The sequence below is a fragment of the Chenopodium album genome, chromosome 16 (assembly GCF_948465745.1).
Source record: "Chenopodium album chromosome 16, dcCheAlbu1.1, whole genome shotgun sequence".
Taxonomy (NCBI): Eukaryota; Viridiplantae; Streptophyta; class Magnoliopsida; order Caryophyllales; family Amaranthaceae; genus Chenopodium; species Chenopodium album.
The window spans coordinates 47494768-47512989 of NC_137849.1; the positions used below are offsets into that span (position 1 = coordinate 47494768).

The 18222-nt window shown below is 34.3% G+C and overlaps 2 protein-coding genes across 2 annotated transcripts; both read left to right on the forward strand.

Annotated features, from left to right (window-relative positions):
• Positions 1–190: 190 nt before the first annotated feature.
• Positions 191–7837, forward strand: LOC145586779 (DEAD-box ATP-dependent RNA helicase 8-like). Its single transcript, XM_081643705.1, has 10 exons — positions 191–1159; positions 2468–2528; positions 3207–3441; positions 3938–4176; positions 4928–5179; positions 5271–5451; positions 6476–6564; positions 6654–6727; positions 6818–6949; positions 7439–7837. The coding sequence occupies exons 1-9, from the start codon at positions 765–767 to the stop codon at positions 6894–6896; spliced, it is 1605 nt and encodes a 534-aa protein (XP_081499831.1). The 5' UTR covers positions 191–764; the 3' UTR covers positions 6897–6949; positions 7439–7837.
• A 3330-nt stretch (positions 7838–11167) lies between these two features.
• Positions 11168–14751, forward strand: LOC145585703 (transcription factor MYB17-like). The gene is made up of 3 exons (XM_081642414.1): positions 11168–11870; positions 13655–13784; positions 13889–14751. Exons 1-3 carry the CDS (start codon positions 11738–11740, stop codon positions 14523–14525), a joined length of 900 nt encoding a protein of 299 aa, XP_081498540.1. The 5' UTR covers positions 11168–11737; the 3' UTR covers positions 14526–14751.
• The last annotated feature ends 3471 nt before the right edge of the window (positions 14752–18222 follow it).

Sequence of the window (18222 nt, forward strand, 5' to 3'; positions counted from 1 at the left end):
CACAATCAGCTACTTAAAATCAGTTAACACAATCAGCTTTAATTTTCAACTTTTTTCCAAACACGGCCTATCTCAAATTCTCGTTACTATCCCCTCAAAAAAAATAAAAATAAAAAATCTCATTAATGTCGATTTTTTCAATATAAAAATATTTAAAAATTTCCTGTAGTCATCATTTTCTTTTACCCAAAATAGTAACCGTAATCGTCTCTCCAAGATAATTTACACTCATACTATCTCCGACCTTCATTTTTAATTTTCCCCCGATCACAAATTCACAATTACAACTTCTCCAAACTAAACAAAAAGCTTCGTCCTAAATTGAAAAAAAATAAAAAATCCCTCTTTTTCCCCAAAATTTTGATCTTTACCATGAGCAAACCCTAATTTCGTACTCCCGAAATCTTCAAATTCAAATTCAATTACTTTTACAATTAATTACTCCTGTCGCACTTTAATTCGAGCCCTTCAAATTTTCGCAGTTTCGAAACCCTAAAATCTTCTCGATTTTTTTCTTCTCATTGATTAATTTACAATCTTCTTTCCTACTTTTTTTTTTTTTTTTTTAGTACAGATCTGAAATCTTTGTTAGGCATTTAAGTTGATAATAGTGGCACTTTTTTTTTGGACGTCCACTATTCTTCTTCGAATTCGCAAAAATTCGGATTGTGTATATACATATAATCTTTAGGATTTCTGGGTTTTCATTTGTTTAGGTTTAGATTTCTGGGAAATTTTAGGGTTTAGATTTCGCGAATTTCAAAATGAATGACAACATTAGAGGTCGTTTTCCTCCTGGAATGGGCAGAGGTAGAGGCGGAATGGGCGTAGATGTAGGCGGCGGAGGTGGTGGTGGTGGAAACCCTAATTTTCAACGTAGGAATTATGAACATCAGCAACATTACGCGCAAAGAGGGATGATGCAGAATCATCACCAGCAACAACATCAGTTTCAGCGCCAGCAACAACAGCAGCAACATCAACAACATTTTCAGCATCATCAGCAGCAATTACAGCAGATACAACAGCAACAGATTCAGCAGCAGAAGCAGCAACAACAGCAGCAGCAATGGCTTAGGAGGGGTCAGTTAGGGGGTACAACGGAGGCCGGTGTCGATGAGGTTGAGAAGACAGTGCAGTCTGAAGCAATTGACACGAGGTATTGAGAATGTTTTGTTTCTTTTAGTTCCTTTTTTATGGTTGTATTGATTGCTAACTATATCATTTTTGGTTCTTGATGTTTGTATTAGTCAAATGTTAGGATTTATTCAATACACATTATTTAAGAGAGGGAAAAGGATTGAGGTGTATCTTTTGAAATATTTGGAGAATGCCTGGTTTTAGCTACGATGTCAGGATGCTTTTTTTGCCTTATTTACGTGGAAATCTAGTTAAAAAAAAGGGTTCAATTATAAACTTTTAGAAGAATTTATATGAGCAGAAAAGGAAGATACTTTTTGTAAACAGAAAATCCCACATAAAAGAAGTGTTGGGACGTTTTTACTATTCAATCCAAATACATTGATACCACTAAATTTGACCATTCGCCATTCAATGGTGGAAGTTTTGAAATTGAAACCCAGAAATATATGTGGGCTGGGGGTTGAAAGAGTGATGTTTGAAACCTGTGTCATTAAATGCTTGGGAATCTTGAAATTTTAGTCAGATTTACAATTGGTAAGTCTTTTGCATGCCCATGATATAGTCAAGATCTCTCAATCTGACATTATAAATTAGGTGTCGATGTGATTAGTTGTTTAGGATATTGATACATCAGGTTAAATTGAAAGCTACATATGCTGGGTTTTGCAAATCATAGTGAAGGGTTGCATTATCAAGTTTTCCTCCCTTTCAAATCATCTAGTTTCTGCTATGGTTGTTGTGGATCAATCATTAATGCATACAACTTTGTGTTATTTCTTGCTTTGCTCTGGTGTTTTTGCCATTGTAATTTAACAATTATTGTTTTTTGCTCATTTTATCTTGACATACTCTCTATTTTGATGTGCTATATGGTTGCCCTTCTCTCTTTGAACTTTATGACATGGAGCATTGGAGCTGGGTTTGCAGTACCCTTAGTTTCTTTTGGTGCTAGATTTCTGATTTTTTAGATCATAGAGAGGATTTAATATCTGTCTGTTGAGACCTTAGTAAAGTTATACTTGATTCTGTTTCCTTTAAGTGCCTTGCTATGTATCTACTGAGTTTTTGACATAGATCTTATGCAGATTAAATCATTTAATGTAAATATCTGATGAAAGTTAAAAATGTAATTTCTTCTTGCTTTCTAGTGCATATGTGTGTGCTTGCACATCTGCGCTTGTCTCTCTTCTAATCTGTCATGCTGCCTGTATATCTTTGGACAGATTTCTATGTATCTTGCTGCGTTATTTCTATGTATCTTGTTGCACTATATAGTGTATGCCCTTATATTTTACTGATTGTTACCTTTTGTACTGTTGTCTAGTACACAAGATTGGAAGGCAAGGTTGAAGTTACCACCACCAGACACACGCTTTAGGACAGAGGTAATGATTTGGAATTTGTATGTGGGTTTTGTTGCTTACTGCTTACTGTTTGGGCTGTTACATTAGATACTGGTGTATGACTTTTCATGGTTATTTTTATGTAATGATAGGTTATGCTGATGCTAGGCTAAAGAGTATTGGTGGTAGTAGCACAAGGCTTAAGATTAGTGAGAATTATTGAATGGAGCTAACAGTATTATATTAGGTAGGATTGAGTATATGAATACCACGACTAAATAACTGCTGTTTGACATCTTTGAAATACATTAGAAATTTATTGTTTTAATTTATTTTCTTCTTTATTTCGTTTTTTGGAGTTCAGTTTTGTCAGTAGGACTTTATTTTGCTTGAATATGAATGACATTGATCTGGAGTGAATAGAATAATAGTTGATCTTTATTTTTGATAATTAATGATGCTTTCTAGCTATGTGTACCATTGGCTGTTTACTTATGAAATTATTGTTACTATGGAGAAAATATTGGTAAGTCATCGTATTAATCGATTGTGATTCATGGGCAGTAACCATATGTTATTATGTTCATTGTTTTTTTGTGAGTTGGATCATGCTTATCAATGTACTTAGAAATAATTTGTTGCTAGGACTATTTAAACATTAGCTGCTGACAAATATGCAATTGCTGGTTTTACAACTATCTGCTGTTTCCCTCTCTATAGGATGTGACGGCTACTAAAGGGAATGAGTTTGAGGACTATTTTCTCAAGCGTGAGTTATTGATGGGTATATATGAGAAGGGTTTTGAAAGGCCATCCCCTATCCAGGAAGAAAGTATTCCAATTGCGCTTACTGGGAGTGATATTCTTGCTAGAGCAAAGAATGGGACAGGAAAAACTGCTGCCTTTTGCATTCCTGCTTTGGAAAAAATTGATCAAGACAACAATGTTATTCAAGGTTCTCGCTATGACTATTTCCCATTGCATATGCAGAATTTGTTGTCTTGTTATGCCTAAGTTTTCTACGGTTGATTTTTAAAAAAATTTAGTTGTATTGCGTCATCATTGCCTTTCTTGACTCTTGTAAATTGTTGAGATTTAAAAGATATGATTGCACTTGGCTAAAACTAGTTAATTTAAGTTGAAGGTTATGGTTGCTCATATCTGATTCCATCTTTCTAATCTTATATTTAGAATTATATATTTTATGCTATCATGAGAAGCAGCCAATTTATAGACTTGTAATTTCCTTGAAATCAATAAATGTAATATTAGAAAGGAAAGGTTTTTTGTATGAGGTCTGTAGGGAGGTGTTTTCAGCTAGTTCCATACTGTTTAGAGTTGTGATTTGATCCAGATCAAGTAATAATGAATTTACATTTAATTTTCTGTCATTTTATGATGACCAACTCTATATTGTAGTTTTTTATTTGATGTTCTCTGTCTTTTGGCAGTTGTCATACTTGTTCCTACGAGAGAGTTGGCTCTCCAGACATCACAGGTTTGTAAAGAGCTTGGTAAGCACCTGAATATTCAGGTTATGGTTACCACTGGTGGAACCAGTTTGAAGGATGATATTATGAGATTATATCAGCCAGTCCATTTACTTGTGGGAACTCCTGGCCGAATATTAGATCTGGCGAAGAAAGGAATTTGTGTTTTGAAAGACTGTTCTATGCTTATTATGGATGAGGTAAAGATAGTGTGCTCTGATTTTTGCGATAAAGCAAATTTCTGTTTCCTTATATTTGATGTTGTACTTTGAAATTTGTTAGTTTTTTTTTTTCGAATTTTGGATCATTAGAGACATCATTTAAAGGATGATAGATAATCTGGTGAGATAGGGAGGGGGCTGTATGTAGATCTGTCAATGTCTTGTGATGGAACATGCTACTTTTTGAGGGGAGTTTCTTTTATCCTCGTTGCATAGTTGAGTAGTTTGATTTAGGTACTGTAAGCATCTTTCTCTGCAAATTTTGGAGTTTTGCTAATAACATCTTGATTTTTTCATGATTCTTCTTTTTATCTTTTCTGTGCTGTTGTTTTATGGATATTTTTCAATATCTTATGATGGAACATATGACATTTTGAGTGTAGTTTCTTTGATCCTTGTTGCATAGTTGAGCAGTTTGATTAAGGAACCATGTCCGTAAGCATCTTTCTCCGCGAGTTCTGGAGTTTATTAATATTTTTACGATTTCTTTACTACTGTTGAACATATCTTATTTCTGTTTCATACTATTGTCCTTTAAGTTGGAATTGGAGTTTATCTTCTCATATTTTGGCTTAATTTATTAAATTACTGTAAGATAAATATCTGTTTACTAGTAATGAGATTACCAGCCAGGAAGAGACTATAGGAACCATAATGACATGATGTAGAACTAGTCGTGATATTTGCTCCTGCAAGTTCTCTAAGGGCTCTTTTCTGTTTTATTTTGCAGGCTGATAAGCTTTTGTCTCCGGAATTCCAGCCGTCTATAGAGCAGCTTATCCAATTTATGCCTACGAATCGTCAGATCCTAATGTTTTCAGCTACATTTCCTGTCACTGTTAAAGATTTCAAAGATAGATATTTAAATAAGCCTTATGTTATCAACTTGATGGACGAGCTTACCCTGAAGGGTATAACACAATTTTATGCTTTTGTTGAAGAAAGACAAAAAGTCCACTGCCTGAACACCCTTTTTTCCAAGGTTGTGATTGTAAGCTTTTAATTAAAAATACTTTGCGTTGTTTAATATGTTCTCTTCTGATCTGTTGTTTTATTTTTTGAATTGGTTTCAGCTTCAAATCAACCAGTCAATTATTTTTTGCAATTCTGTGAATCGTGTTGAGTTGCTAGCTAAAAAAATAACAGAACTCGGGTATTCTTGTTTTTACATTCATGCAAAGATGCTGCAAGATCACCGCAACAGAGTTTTCCACGATTTTCGTAATGGGGCATGCCGAAATCTTGTGTGCACTGGTATGTCTACCTTTGTGCTTTGTTTGCCTTGACTCGAAAAGTTTATGTAGATGCTGCTGATTAACATCAATTATTGACTTTTGAGTTATTTAGAATTTAGTTGAACTTTTTTCTATGGTTTAATTAGCTAGCACATTTAGCTTCACTTCACCTTTATTTCCAATTCCTTTCGGGGTTGTGAGGTATTTAAGGATAAGAATTTTTTGTGGCACATCACGCATTTTTGTAATGGTACCTAGGTTTTTCTGGTAATAAATTTATATCTGGATGTATCTCAAAGTGCTTGATAAATTAAAGAGAAATGTTCTACTGAATAGTGTAACAAGGTACTGAAGTTTACTGCTCTGCTTGAGTGCATGGCGTTTTATATGACAAAACTTGTATATACTCCCTCCGTTTTTAAATACTTGCTCCACTTTCCATTTTCGGCCGTTTTTAAATACTTACTTCATTTTCTTATTTGGAAAGCTTTTACAATATTTAATACATTTCTCTCAACTAGTGGACCCAACTAAATCATATTTTATTAATTTTCATATTCTCTCTATTCCAATTCTCTTCACTAGTTTTGCTTTTTTACAATTTTTTATTCTTTCACCTACCCCACTACCTCCCTATTTTATTACTTTCTCCAATTTCTCCTTAAACTCCGCGCATGGAGAAATGGAGCAAGTATTTAAAAACGGAGGGAGTAGTAATCTGTATAGAAACATTGGGCATAGTTGGGTTTGACACTTGTACTGTAGTGCTTATCTGCAGCTTCGTCCCAGTTTTCAAGCTCTAGTATTTTCCACCTTATTGGCCGTTTTGTTTTATTGATTCAACGCATTGTATACTGGTTTGCATTTCTTTACTTACGTAGTGTGTTACTTAGGTAGTGCTTCCTTGATTTGCTGTCTGTTGCTGGACTATTCTACAACTGTGCATGAATCCTTATTTTTGGATTTGTCTTGCTGTTATACACACTTTAATAAGATTGTTGCTATCGTCTTTTGATCATTTTGTGGCTTGGAATTACATGCAGATTTATTTACTAGGGGAATAGACATTCAGGCCGTCAATGTTGTTATCAATTTCGACTTCCCAAAGAATGCTGAAACCTACCTCCATAGGGTATGTAGTAAGTAGATCTTGGGTATTTTGCTCTTGTTATTTTTTCAATATGGTTATTGACATTGTTGTTTTGATCCAATTGTGTACAGGTTGGTCGATCTGGGAGGTTCGGCCATCTTGGTTTAGCAGTGAATTTAATCACTTATGAAGACCGTTTTAACTTGTATGTATCTTGTCCTTTGAGTTCATATTCTTTTACATGCTTCGCATTTGATATATTTTTTGTTCTAATATCTTTGATTATCTACAACAGATATAAGATTGAGCAGGAACTTGGAACTGAAATAAAGCAGATTCCTCCACAAATAGATCAAGCTATCTACTGTCGTTAAGTAGCTGAGTTTAACCGATGCTGTACTCTATGGGTGAATAGATGCTGGTCATGGTAAGTCTATTTCCAATTCTGTATGTGCACCGTCCCTAGGATTTCTTTGCATTTATTTGTTGTTTCCATTTTGATGATGTTTTGGTAGTTGTGTCTTGTCCCCTCTTGAAATAAATGCGACATTTCCTTAAGATTTGATCTTATCATGAATATCTTTTCAAATATGATGTGATGTGTTGATAAGGAAAAACACTGTTGTTTAGATGAAAGAAATGGTATCTACTTTAGGCTAGCATCTTTTATGTTTAACTAGGTTTTTGGCAAGGGCTTGTTTCCTTCCATACACATCTTAGACCTGCTTTGCATTTCATTCTCTAATTTTGTTCTATATTTTGAGATCGTTGGACTGCTTAATCTGCTTTGTGTTTATCCTTGTAATGCAGCCTACAGACATGAAATTGAGCATTTAGTTTTGCTGATTATCAATGTTTTGTGTCGTAAGACATATGAATTTCATAGTTGGATGATTACTTATGTGCTCTTTCTCAGGTATGTGGGTCAAAATCGGATTTTCCCAGCTCAGCATCAGAATTGTGATTACTGTAGACTTTTGGGTGATGTCTAGTTGTTCTGTCGTCAAGTGTCTTGTGCAGATCTTCACGGAATGTTCCCTACTACTAGATAGTATTGTGTAGGAAGGAGATATTTTCAAGAATAATTTATTAAGAGATGTAGTCAGAATTTTGCTCTGGGGTTAGATGCCTGCATTAACTAACTGGCTGGAAGGATGTTCCATCCCTCCGTCTGACTTCTATCAACAACCTATTAGCTTGTTTCCTATCGTTTGTTGCATTTGCCGACTGAGGTAGTTGGATTCTGGATGTTGTTCCTTATTTGTTGTGGCAGAACAATAAAATACTCCATGTTCTTATGGAGTGGAGTTTTTTAGATTGTGTATAGTACTACAACCATCTTTGCTTCCGTATTTCACTTCTAACAAGCTCCTGGCCGGGGGGCGGGGGGTGTTTTTAGTGCAAAAAGGAAGAGGAAAAACGTAGACGATTAATTCACAGGGAATTCGAATTTTCCTGTTTGAAGGCTGCCAGAGGGCTAGTCATTGCCATTGCTGCAGGTTGCTTTTTGGACAACAAGACTGTTGTCCTTGGTTCGAGTTACATGAGAACAAAGGCAAGTCTTCTTGACAAAACGTCCTGGTAAGACTGAAAAAGCCCCTTTGTAGACCAAGTTATTTTTCACCCATAAGAAAAAGACCTAGTTATATTTTCTTTCAAGCATGAGCAATAACACGAGATGTTAAACGATTTCAGATATGAAGTATTTCATGTATATGTTGCATTTGCTACATGAATTGAAAAGCTTAACTTATATAGCTGAAATAACGTTTAATTATGAATCATTTTCCTTGCCTTACTTGAAGTTGTAAACATATATGCTTGTACGTAGTCATATTCGGACTTGATTATAGTTGTATAACATACAATCCCATCGTTTATTATCGATTCATTTATTTCTTACTAATGCATCATAAAATCTTAAATTTTTAGGAAAAGAGACCAAAATTGATCCATTATCACTCCTTAAGTTGACTAGAGAAAATAAGGTGGTCAGAGTGGTGATAGAAGTCTTTGCCTGAATAAGCTTAAACAGTGAAGGGTCGTAAAATTCATGGGTGTTGCTTATAATTTACGCATTTTTAGCCTTAAACTTGATCTACAAGCAATAGCCCAGGGTGACCAAAAAAATTAACAGTACGTACAGTTTCATTTATGGGTACTTGTGTGTTTTCTGCCCTAAAATTGACCACATTTATTATGTTGTGATCATTGAATAATTGGTGTCATCTTTGATTCTTTGAACATACATGCTCATTAGTCATTACTGACTCCTCAGAGACTAATCCATCTATACTACTATACTGGTGAAATTGATAATTTCAAATTTTTACGAGTAGATTTATAAAGCAGTTAAAGTCGCGCGTTGTTTGATGTTAATGAATGTAAAAGTTGTTATTGTTTCTTTTCTAAATCGCTTATATGAACCTTAAGCAAACAGATTGCAAAATAAACAATCATTTAGCTTAGCGACACAAATTCTGTAGTTACTTCTGCTGGAGTTTTTTTTTTAATAAATCTTTCTTCATTAGGGTGGCAGCGACGATTTCAAGTTTATGGAGTTTTGTGTGATTTGTAGAGTACTTGTTCATAGTTTTGGTTTTGCAATTTGGTCTTAGAATTCTCTATTCTCTAATTCAACTCTTATACAATTTTACTGATTTAAATTTTCACTCTATTCCAAGTTTTATCACTCCATTCCAGTGATTCCACAACGATTCTAAACTTAACCAAACAGTCCACATTTTATGGGTTATGACTTATGAGTAGTCAATTTCAGGGTTTTTTTTTAAAAAAATTAGTATTTCTCTAAAGAAAGCTAACCCTAAATGCAATAGACTAACAACAAAGTTGTTTTGGTTATTTGGGCATTTTAATTTATAATCGGACACATTTTCTACTTTTGGAATTTCACTAATAAATTATTATATTTTATATATATAAAAAGATGTTCTATAGCTTATTGTGATACTTTTGGAGTATCATACACACCATACTCTAGTTTAAAGACCATTAACAATTGTGTTATAGGTAATGGGTGAGTTTGGGTGAAATGACCCAATGAAGGATTCCTCACACTTAGGGGTGAACATGGTTTGATTTGGTGCGGTTTGAGTTCAAACCATACCAAGCCGCAAAATACAGGTTGGTCAAATTTTCAAACCAAACCAAATCATATTACTCGCTCTATTTTTAAATACTTGCTCCATTTCTCTATGCGTGAAGTTTTAGGAGAAATTGGATAAAGTAATAAAATATGGAGGTAGTGGGGTAGGTTGAAGAATAAAAAATTGTAAAAAACAAAAGTAGTGGAGAGAATTGGGGGAGAGAGAATATGAAATTAATAAAATATGATTTATGTTGAGTCCACTAGGTGAGAGAAATGAATTAAATATTATAAAAGTTTTCTAAATAAAGAAATGGAGCAAGTATTTAAAAACGGTTGGAAAAGAAAAGTGGAGGGAGTAGTATTGAAACCAAATCGTAATAATACGGTTTGGTGCGGTTTGGTTTGCGGTTTATGATAACACGATATTTTTCCCTAAAAAGTGACAAATAATACTTCATTAACTAAAATAGAGTTTTAAAAAATTAGCCCAAATGAATTTAATCGTATACCACTAATCCACTATACACTGTTGTATTTTGATTTTTCATGCTTTTTTTTTAATTTTTTAATATATAATAATTATTTTCTTTTACTTAAAAATTATATAAATATTAAAATGCGGTTTATTGGTTTACGGTTTGGTTTGGTTTGGTTTATAATTTTTGAAAAACCAAACCAAACCGTATTTTCAAAAAATCCGAAACCAAACCAAACTGCTAAAATACAGTCTAGTTTGGTTTGGTTACGGTTCAGACCAAACTGTGTACAACCCTAATCACACTTATATATGACCATGAATGCTAAATTGTTGATTGGAATCACATCTTGACAACCAATACCACAAAATTCCAAGATAGTCACGATATTGTACCAAACTCATTATCAAGACTTTTTATAGACTTATTGATTGGCCTATTATAGTTCTAAACTAGTCAAAGTCTGTTATAGTTCTTAAGATAACACAATACGCTACTTTATTGTCAAAAATATTCTTTTTATTTTTTAGAATGAGGTGTATTTATGCCTTTTGCTCATGCCTGGTGCCCATGCCCTTTGCCTAGGCCATGGCATGCCATCACCACATCACGTCCCTTGACTTGGGCAATAGCATCCAGCCCCGGGCCTTGGCTAGTTAGCTTTAGCACATCAACACCTTAGGTCAGCTGCCCTTGTTCATATTGGTGTTACACACTCTATTATTCAAAATGATCCGATCCTTCTTGATCCGACCTGAACCCAACCAATAACCAAATTAACCTCTTATAGTCTTATTACTACCACTAGTCCACTACTACTATTTGACCAACAAAAACAGAGAAAAGCTATACACGACCGTACTACCCTGCTACCAAAATTAAATGTGCATGTTTTGGCAACTCTATTACCTTTACCTCTGTCTTTTCCTATCTTCCCATACCTCCTTTTCTCATTTATTGCTTCCCCCCTTTTTTCTCTCTCTCTTATTTATTGTAAATTTCCCCTCTTTTTTTTTTTCTTTTCTAATTTTTGAATAAATAAAACCTCTGTTATCTCTTTTCCATCTTTCTCTCTCCTCTCAAATTGCATTGATTTCTGATAACCCTTAATCTATTTTTTTTATTTATGATTTCGTTTCATCAAAAAATTCACTGTTTACAATTTGAATGATGTAATGTAATATTAAAAAGGCAAGTAATATCATTTAATGCAAGAGTTTTTCTCTCTCTGTTTTTTTTTTCGTTGTTGCAGAAAAACAGAGCACAGTTTTTTTTTCAGCTTGAAACTCGCTGATTGTACAATTCTCTTTCTCTCTCCTCTGATACACAAACAATTATTTCTTCATTTTCCCAAGATAGATATTGCCCGATTCCACTTTTTCTCATTTCTTGGTTTATATATACATTAAATTCACCTCTTTGGCAAAATTTATTATCCCCCTCCCCTTTTCTTTTCTTTCCTCTGTCAAAGTTCTAAGCTTTTGAATGAAAATTTTCGAAATCAAATTTTGGGTTTTATTAATTTGATGATTTGATTTCTGGGTTTTTGTTCACTTGATAATTAAGTTTTTGGGTTCCATCAAAAACTCTGTTTTATCAATCAAAAGTAAGAAGAATCAGGAGAGAGAAAATGGGAAGATCTCCATGTTGTGAAAAGGAAGGGTTGAAGAAAGGACCATGGACAAGTGAAGAAGATGAACTACTTGTTAAATATATTAACAAACATGGTCATGGAAATTGGCGATCTCTTCCTAAAAATGCAGGTTTTATTTTCTATTCCTCTGTTTTTCCCCTGTTTTTGATGTTAGGGTTTTTGGAGGGTTTTAGCATCGATTTTTTGAATGAATTATGCCGCCAAAAGTAGAGTATTTGCTTATCTTAGCTAGAAGATTGTTTATGATGTAAGAATAATATATTTTGGACTATTATGATTTCCAAAACATTAGTATTTTTTTATCTTAAAAGTTGAACTCTTTTTTGGGTGTTTTTTTTTTGGAAATAAATTTAGCAAATTTGCCAAAAGATTGTCATGGGACATGGGTACACTACTAGAGTGTGTTTGTGGACTATGGTGGTGCACTTTATATATTCCGATTTTTAAAGAAATTGACATTAAATTATTGGTGGCAGATGAAGTTAGGAGAAAGTTATTACTCAGTAGTATTTGTCTTTTTTTTTTTTTTTTTTTTTTTTTTTTTTTTTTTTTTTTTGAAGGAATTATGATTTGTATTTCTTTTCGAGGAATAGTGCATAGATTTTTATCTCGAGGATTGAAGATTTGATGAGTTGTGATTTGAAGATTTTTTTTAAAAAATTTCTTTTTAGTGAAATTATAATTCTTCACCTCTTTTTGCTAGAGAAATGGATGACCTAAATTAGAGAAGAAAATGCCAAGTAAAGTCCACTAATAGTAGTCAAATTCCCCAAAAAATCCTCAAAATACCCCCAAGAGTGGACTCTTTAAAGTGAAGTCATGCCTATGCCTATTTTTGTTCACCAATTTACAAATTGTGTAGTTTAAATTTTGGTCCTTATTTTTAGCTGTCACAATTAAAAGGTTAAGAAGAGAAATTGGTTAGACAAAGTGTTAGTTGAGTTGTACTATATATTTAAAAAAAAAATACCATTTGGCTATATTTGAGGATTGCATGACATAATTGATCTTTTGATGACAACTTTTATTGCTGCTAAATTAATAGCAAAATGTTAAAAAAGTTCTTGAAAATTTGAGATTGATTGATGTACTTGCAATATAATGATAGACTTCCATTAGATTGTTACTTGTACAAGTTGTACAATAGAGACCTTTCCATGATTACGCGGTTGTGGAGATGAGCTAAGGCTCCAGTGCCATTAATTTTTTTTTGTACTTTCGGTTCAATATTGCCTTAAAAAAGACAATAGGTCAATATCGAGATATGCATATTTTCATTACATTTTGCAAAATAATCTGACTTCAGGGTCAATCCGATCTGTTGATGTTCTTGGTTGTCATAGTGTGTTTACAGTAGCAAAAGATGAAATGAACAATTGATAGAGTATTTAACATATTCCTGGTCCTCAACCATAAGCTTAAGCTTTTGGTTGAGATGATCCGTTAACATGGTATCGGAGCCAGCGTGACACAAAGGTCACGAGTTTGAATCTCATCCGCCCCTCCTTCAAAGTGGAATTAATTCGCACCAGGTTGGGTGGGCCTGTGTTGCATCCACATTTCAAGCCCAAAGGGCCTTTCATGTGAGGGGGAGTGATAGAGTATTGTTGTGTTGCTTGTTAACATAATAACATGCTTTGCAAACATCCATCTCTAAATTTTATCTTTAACCTTTTCTTTCAACACATTGTTGTGTTGCTAGTTAACATGATCATACTTTGCAACCATCCATGTCTACATTTCGTGTTTATCTTTCTCTTTGAAGGGAAAATATCATGTTTGTTGTAGAACAAGTCTTGTCATATATGATAGATTGATAGGTAAATGATTTATGACCTGGTCTATATGGAACTTAAAAATTGATTAGTATTTCGATTATTTCCTTCTCTGCAGGTCTCCTTCGATGTGGAAAGAGTTGTCGACTTCGTTGGACAAATTATCTTAGGCCAGACATAAAACGCGGTCCATTCACTCCTGAAGAAGAGAAGCTTGTTATACAGCTGCATGCCATTCTAGGCAATAGGTATGGTTTACCGAATTACTATAGCACAATGCTATGTGCACTCGTATCAGTTATTGAACAAACGAATGTATGCAGTGCTCATAAGATGAAAATTTGTGTTTCAGGTGGGCTGCAATCGCTGCACAACTACCAGGAAGAACTGACAATGAGATCAAGAACTTATGGAACACCCACTTGAGAAAACGGTTAATTTGTATGGGCCTTGATCCTCAAACCCATGAACCAGCTTCTACACCTGCTGGACCATCCAAAAAACCCCCAGCATCGCCTTCTACACGTCACATGACCCAATGGGAGAGTGCTAGGCTTGAAGCTGAGGCTCGGCTTTCAACTGAGTCTTTAGTGTGCCACCCGCATCCTGCTAGGTTCCTTGATTCTGACTACTTCCTTCGTCTTTGGAACTCTGAAGTTGGAGAGTCGTTTCGAAACTTTGATATGAAAGAAAAGACTGTTTGTCAAAGCCCAATCTCCCAAGGATCGACTTCTACCACAAAATGTGCCTCTACTTCAGGTCTGACAGTGGATAACCGTGATGAAGAGATCAAGTGTAAGAACTTTATCAAAACCGAAGTTCTTGATGTTAATACAAGATCAGATTCTTCGAGCTCCAATGAGGTAGAGGATTCATCTGAGTCTGCATTGCAGCTGCTGTTGGATTTTCCTGAATACAATGACATGAGCTTCTTGGAAGATCCTGTCGACAACTACCCTGATAACGCGAGTTTTTTCAAGTTTTACTGAGGATATCTGGGGTTTTTGTCGGTCACATTTAGCAGTATATCTCTTAGTTAACGGTTATAGGTCTAGCTTTAAGTTTACCTTCTCTCCTAATCTAGTCATGTAAATTGTTCTGTTTCTGCAGATAGGAATATAGCATGCCTCCCTGAGCTGCATAATCCGGTTTATGTTCCTAGATCTGTTTTCTGATGTCGTGCTGCATTTTGGAATTGTAATGTTGTCTTTAGACTCTTTTGGAATATGTATATGGTTGAATCGTCAATTTTATTGTTTCACTTTTCTATTGCAAATGTTATGACTGAAAACAATGAACTTGAACTACATTGACAGATATTTAAGCCTAGATTTGGCGAAAATGAGACATACATGATTACCTGATTCTGAATTCAAGGCCAAAACCAACCAAAAACTTATATCCAACCTGAATTTCCCTATTGGCAAATAGAACAACAATTACAGCTATTACACTGATCTCACTTGTTTACGCGCAAAAACAATCTTAACTTAGGCAATCTAGTGCACTGCTACACTTTGAAACTGCATTAACCTGGGGTAACTATCTCTGCTGTGGATGATCTAAAATGAGATGCAACCAAGGATCTTCTTTGGGGTATATCCCGTGGCTCGGTATTTTGCAGCCTTCTCCTGGATCATGAGGAGCTCCTCGCCTTTTCTTGCTTGAACTATTGCCCTCTTCTCTTCTGTTTGCTTGTGGACTAAAGCTACCATGTTCTTCATCTTTTCTGCATACTCGGCCTTCTTCTTTTCAAGCTCTTCCTGCTCATTAAACACCCAACTCTTTAAATTTAACCATGATCAATATATACTGCTGCACACATATGTATTACAATTTACATGAATATCATGATTGAACAATTCAAGGTACCTCGATATACTTCAGCTTAGCGTCGATGGATGCTTTCTTTCTGTTCTCCCATGCGTTGAGAGCAGAAATCTGCTTCTCAGCCCTGTCCAGTACAGTAGGCAACGAACATCAACATTCAGTTTTCGAAAACTCCTAGACACTATTATATGATCAATAGTTTTGTCACTTTTGTGTAGTGTTTTCGGGTAATCCGAACATAGTAATGAACATTTATGACTTCACAGGACAATAATCGTAGGCTTTTAATGTTATAGACACTAATCAAAGACACAATTCTAATCTTATCAAGCCACATTAACTAATCAGCAAGCAATTAAATTTTCTGCCTTGAAATATTTAACACCCCACCTCTAAATCCTTCTATACAAAATGTAATCTTGATGATATAATCTAAAATCTAATTTTTGTTTCATTTGATCCCAGACTTAAAGTAAGCATGCTAGAAGGTACGTCACGACATAAAGCATAGTTGTTTCTTTAGTTAATAGAAATCACAACAAGATTCGATCTTATGTCTTGAGCATAACTCCCATATGTACGTCATGTCACATGACATGACGATGAACAATAAAACTTACTTGTTGACTGTGTTTAGATTGCTCACTTTCTTCCCATGCCTTAATAAAAGACAACCTCTTTTCCTGCTCAACATGTGCTAGTGCAATATCTGCAACAACCATAGTACAAAAATGTGTAAATACAACATTTATTCTAACTATATGAACTCTGACAAATATCATATTTAATGAAGCTTTTTTTGTTTTTGTTTTATATATTATGTCATATTTTGTCTTCCAATTAAATAAATACGAGTGAACTGAAAATTATGTGACACTATAAACTCACCCCTGTCAGATGATTGTCTACTTCTTTGAGATTCAGCCTCTTCAGCTTCTGTTAATTGACATCATATGTATTAGACATTCTATTCATAATTAGAATTTCAAGAAAATGTTTGTTTCATAGAGAAAAATTAAAAAAAAAATTCAAAAAAATACACCTCAAGTATTTTACTTGGTAACAAATGATCACATGCTCATAACATAATACCATCTTATGTTATGAGCACGTGTGCTAGAGAATGTGAGAGGGTGTAAAACTACACTCGAATGTATAATGGACATAGATAGAAAGAGAGAATGTAATACTTTCAACTACGGGAACTATAGTCTCAGGAGTTGCCGGGGCCGAGGGAGGAGTAGTAGCCTTTGATATCTCCTCGGTGATGCCGGATGATGATGAAGAAGATGGTGTAGCAACAGCAGTTAATTTGCTCTCCACAATTTTCTTAATCTCCTTTTCAATCATTTTGTTTTCTTGTTGCTATGTTTTCTTTTTGTTCTAAACCAAATTAAATTGAGGTCTATTTATGATTAATCTTTCTTCTAATACCTGCTTTTTTTTTGTATGAAATTGTAGTATAAACTATTCTTAAATCTTAATTAAAATTTAAAATGACAGAGATTAAGGAGACATTATCTCATATTTATAAGAAAATGTATGCTTTCATATTTTTAGTGGGCTACCATGTTACCAACTTATAAACCTTTTATTATTCTTTTATTTTTTTTTCTTTGTAAGTGAATTATTCAAAGAATTAATAAATGATTAATGTTTAGGTAGTTAAATAAATTGAACTACAACACCACGATATAGCATAGTGCTGAAGCTCAACTCTCATTCATATTAAATTTGTTTTTCCAATGTTACTCTAATAAAAAAAAAAAAAAAAAAAAATCAATTAGTACAACATTGGATAATTGAAACATGAAATAGCTAGTCCAATGAAAAAGACTGAATTAGAAATAAAACTGCCAGCTAAAATTGGAAGGACGACAACTTTGAAACAAAGGAGCTAGACGTGTTCAAAGTACATGAAAGCCACCACCTCACTACTAAGTTGCTCTCACAACTAACTCCTAATTACTTTGTTTTACTTCAAATTTTTTTTTGGATCGTTAAATATCGCTCTCGAATATCTAATTAACGCCGGCAAAATAAAATAAAATTACGTATTTATCCTTAAAATAACGATTATAAAAATAATTAATTTTACCTCAATTTCACACTTTTATTGTACACAAAACTTTTTACCGTTCTCTCTAGTGGTCAACGGCCACTAACGCTCATCGAACAACCACCGTGAGTAAAAAAATCAAACAAAATTTTTAAATTTTGCAAAATCAAATTCGTTAGATCTTATGGACAACGACGAAATACCAGAAACACAACCTTAGACGCTCGCCAAAGGCTCGTCGAACCGTACGGAATCGGTACGTCGCGATAATTTTTTTAAAAAAATTCGAAACCCAAGAAACGCTTAGAATTTTCGAATACCCTAGGCTGAAACGCCTAGTTTTTTCGAAACATCCTAGGCTATTCGAAAAAACAAGGCGTTTCAGCCTATACTATTCTAAAAAACTAGGCGTTTCACCTCAAACGCCCATATTTTTCATACAACCACACGGTTGTTCGCACGAACTAGGCGTTTTAGCCTCGAGCGTGCGAAAAATCTAGGCGTTTGCCGCAAATTCAAAAAAAAAAAACATTTTCTCCGCCGGCAACCGACTTTCCTTTGTCCTTACTCGTCATTACCGCGGCTGTGTAGATCGTGAAACCGGAGGTAAGGAGTTGGTGGTTAAAAGAGGAGGAGGAGGAGGAGCTGGTGGTAGTGGTTAGTATGAAGAGGTGGTAGTGGTGGGTAGTATGAAGAAGGGGGTAAATTGAGGGGTAATTTCTTTTGAATAAATAAGGGTAAATTTGTAATTTTAGTTTATCTTGCATGCGTTAATTAGATATTTCGAGGACGACGTT